The sequence below is a fragment of the Rhagoletis zephyria genome, unplaced genomic scaffold, assembly GCF_001687245.7.
Source record: "Rhagoletis zephyria isolate East Lansing unplaced genomic scaffold, Rhagoletis_zephyria_1.1 Rzeph_scaffold_29939, whole genome shotgun sequence".
In the NCBI taxonomy this organism is placed as follows: domain Eukaryota; kingdom Metazoa; phylum Arthropoda; class Insecta; order Diptera; family Tephritidae; genus Rhagoletis; species Rhagoletis zephyria.
In genome coordinates, this window is record NW_016186996.1 from 1 (window position 1) to 4,437 (window position 4,437).

The 4,437-nt window shown below is 34.2% G+C and overlaps 1 protein-coding gene across 1 annotated transcript; it reads left to right on the plus strand.

The window, feature by feature from the left end:
- Window positions 1-1,288: 1,288 nt before the first annotated feature.
- On the plus strand, window positions 1,289-2,375 carry LOC108382990 (uncharacterized; the record flags this gene model as incomplete). Its single annotated transcript, XM_017639364.1, has 2 exons — window positions 1,289-1,404; window positions 1,486-2,375. A coding segment is annotated over exon 2 (542 nt), but the record flags the coding sequence as incomplete, so codon positions are not given.
- Window positions 2,376-4,437: the final 2,062 nt, after the last annotated feature.

A 4,437-nucleotide genomic window follows, 5' to 3' on the forward strand; every position in this document is an offset into this window, starting at 1 on the left:
CTAAAATTAAATTTTTTTAGAGTCTAATTAAAAAGTTTGCCATTTAGGTAAAACCTTGCAGAATTTTTCTAATTTTTGTACAAAGTTTGATCCAAACCCAGAGATCTAGTACCACAATTTTTTGAAATCTATCACATTTTTTCCCAGATTCTACCACACAGAATTTTTTTTGAAGTCCCATCACTGGTATGTACACACATAAATACATAGTATGTACTTATATACATACATATGTACATACATACATATATGAATTTCACAGAGCTTTACGTTATCACTTAGAAATGTAGAAATGAAAAATAATTGCGCGAAACGCGATAAAAACACCTAAACAAAACAAATAAGTAAAAATTGTATAAGTAACGAATGAGGAAAAATAAATAGAATGAAATTATAAGTATACATAAATATATTCGCACGTCGTTGAATTCATGTACATACCCTGTTGGTAAAATCTCTAATTCTGAACTAGTGCGCTTCTAGTACATTTAGAGCCACTACTGGTTCGCGATAAATCTCTTTTGCATGCAAGCAACTGGCGAATTTAACTCGGCGATGCACTAGGAAGTGGAAATTGTCCCCCGCGGCATCCCTTTTTGTATAGTTCCGAACCAGTTGTAAATTCGTCAACTAAGATATCAAAGTAATTTGCTTTTTTTTTAAGTGGACTTTTAGCTAGCGAAATGTACAGTTGTTCACAAAATAATAGGAGTGGGATATTTTAACCACTTTTGGCTATTTTTCTTTTGTTTTTTTTTTAATGTTTATTTTTCTATAAAATTTCTACCCAAATTTCAAATTTTTTAATCAGAATCTTTTGGTAGCAGTTTTGTAGCCCATTTAATTCTAGTGCAATGAAGTGTAAGTTTCATGCTGCTGAAAAATTCCTTTGATTTTTGGCACTTTTTTCTGGCAGTGTCCTCCATATAAAAGAAAATTGTCGAATGGATTTTGTTTGAAAAAAACGTGAAACGACTTCAGCCAAAAAATATCTAAAAAATCAATGGGATTTTTAAAAACTTAAAGCTTTCACTTTATATATGGGCTATAAAATTGCATACCACAGTTTTTTCTAAAGTTTGAAATTTGGGTAAAAATTTGCAATTTTTTTTTTAATTTTTGTACAAAGTTTGACTTTTATAAAAGAATAATAAACAATAAATAAACAAAAGACAAGTAGTCGAAACTGTTAAAAATATCGCACTCCTATTATTTTTTTGGACAACTGCAGTTTTACCAAGTAAAATAAAAAAGTCTTTTAAAAATATCACATGTCACTGCTTTTGAACTGGTGGAGATCTAGTTACTATCGCAGTGGTTCGTTTTTGGCGATAAAGATCTAGTACGGAACTAGAAATTGAGTTCACTAGTTCCGGGTTTCCCAGCAGCGAAGAGTGTATATATGTATGTATAAATGTATATGTGAGAATCAGTGTGAGTGTATAAAGTAGGTTTGAAAAGATATTCAATTAAACCGACACACAGTACGAAGAAGAGACAGACAACGCGATAAACACAAAGGCACTCCGCCGTCAGTAGCACAAACAAGCCAACACATCGCAACCAATTAGCGGGAGCTAGTAACTTTTCTGTGCCGCGAAGTGAAGTGAAAAACTGAAGACATTTATTCAATTTAATGTAATTTTTGTAATTTATGAAAGCGAAATGATTTCTAATGCGGGATAATGAGGCGAAAAACAATTTAAGTTCGGTCGATGCGCCCCGAAACCCCGCGATAACTTTTTGAACATCAATACAATCATATATAATATATATATACAAGTGTACTAACATAAATGAAATTGGTAAGAAGAACGAAAAAATACCAATAAAATGTCCGCAACAGCGGGATTATTAGTGGCCGCCATCTCCAAAATCTCTCCAACGCGAGACGCCACTTTGCCGACGCCACAGCAGAAACGTTCCAGCATCATCACTTCTGATCCTAGCAGAGCACAGGTGAACGGCATCACAGAGCTCAGCTGTCGTATCAGTCGCAGCAGCTCTCAACAGAATCTCGAAACAGATAGTGGAAAGAGTTCGTGTAGCCCTGGGTTACTCGACTACAGCTACGAAAACGGTACAGGTGAGGGCGATAACGGTGCTGCTCATAGCGGCGCTAACACAAGAGGCGGATTAGCTGAAGGCACTTTGAGAGAGAAGCGATTGTGTGCAACGAATTCTAACAGTGAAGCCGCCGCTTCCGACAGCATGAGTACCATTAGCTCCATTGGTATCGGCACTGGAATTAGTTGCAACGCAGAAGAAGAAATGCGTCAAAAACTGCGATTCGATCGCCTGCACAAATTCCGCCTGATTCTGCTATCATTAGATCGACAGAGAGATCCACATCGACTGTTGCGAGAGCGTCTCAGGTGAGTAAAATTTTCTCTTAATTGATATTTTCGTATTTTTACATATCGTCACTTGAAATGCAAAAGGCCGGAAGTAACAATAATTTTGTTTGTGCATAAAACTATGTGGAATGCAGATCGATGAAATGCACAACAATCAATCAAGTGAATTTTGGATTTTTTGCTAGCTACGACCTTTTGCATTTCAGGTGACGATATGTACCAATGGATGGATGTACATGTGCACACATGTATGTATATATGTATGCAGGTAGCTTATACCTACGGTGACCATCCGTCCTGCATTATACGGGACAGTCCTCTTTTTTGACCCATTGTTCTGGTAATTTATTTATTTTATGTATACGGGATGCCAAATGTTCTGTATTTCTTTTAATGTCCTATATTTGTTCCGTATTCGGTGTTCCGACGCCTTAAGAGCTAATTAAAATGGCATACCTATGGACGAGTTTTAAGTGATGTTGGTATATGATAGTAATTTTCTTTATCGAATCCTCGAATCGAGGAATACATACAGAGGCCAAAATAGAAACTAGGACTCGTCAGTTTAGTAAGTTTTGGCTATTTTTTCTTAGATTATTTAAAGTTTATTATTTTTTTTTATGAAAGTAAAGTTCTTTTCCTAAAAAATCATATAATACCAAATTTCTAACTTTATGCAAAAAACTATAAAAATTAATTCTGCAATGTTTCGCCGAAATTTCAAACTTTTCAACAAGAAAAAAATTTGGTTTGCAGTTTTGTAACTCATTAAAATTTAGTATAATAAAGGCGAGTGGAAAGTGCCGCGCATTTGCTTCTCTTTCAAAAAAAGGTCGAACATACTTTGTATGAAAAAAATGCGTAACACCGTCAACAAACAAAAATTGCCATAATTGCACTTTATTATACTAAAATTTAACGAACTTTTTTAACAAATTTTACGGGGTAAAAATCTCGAGAAAATTACCCTACAAATTTGTGATTTTACTATTTATAAGGATACTGTTTCAGGGAAAACAGTGTGGAAAAAATTTCAAAAATTATTTTTTGTCCCGTATTCGGCTCTCATAAATATGGTTACCGTACTTACGCCACATAAAACACATCTATAGATATTTCAGAGCCGTATTTTTTAGTCCTAAAAATATTAATAAATATGGGTAAACTAAATGGTTCCATTTGAAAAGACAATCTTAACTAATAGCAAAATATTAATTTAGTTTTGTAAAAAGAGTGGAGTACTGACCTTACATTTTATTGGCATGTTTTCATACAAATAGACGAATATTAACAGGAAATATGACTGCTTTTTTCTTACCACGAAACTATGTAAAACAGGTGTATAAAAAATTTAAAAATTTAAAATGTGAACTATGTAAATACATATCGTCGCCCTTATGCCAGAAATATGAATGTGCAAATTTACCAATTTTAATTATTGGATTGACTTGATTAACCCTTAGATGTTCTATGTTAAACCCATACCCAGAATACCAGTCGTACACGAAAACCACAGATTTCACAATGTCAATTATATGAATGCAGAGTTAAGTCTCGTAAACAAAAACTTTAAAACTTGATTTCCCAAAATTTGCATCTCTACAAATTCATGTTTCTGGAATGCGGGAGACGATATGTACGTGCCGATTTGTTTTACAGAAATTATTTAAAAAACAGAAGCCTCGATCCCTCAGAAAACCGGTTAATCGTTTCGGCAATTATTTCACATTTGGCACGTTCAGAAGGAGCAATAGCTCAGTAACTGTTGCGATTGCACCTTCTGAACGCTTTGTTGTGGACTTCTGATCAACTGAACAGTTGCGCGTTAGATGATCGTAATATTTTTCTGATTATTTGAGACAACATGTTGGTTGAATTTGACAGCTAATGTATCAAGCCGTTCAGAAGACGCATAACGATCATTGATTTGATAGCAATTGTTGCCTTTCGATGTATACTTAAGATGTATAAACCTAAAGGTAAATTTTATAAGAAATTAGCTAAAAAATTGATTAAAGCTAGTAACCCCCGAAATTCGGGGAATCCAATATGAATATACGATGCCGTGCAATAAAGTCAT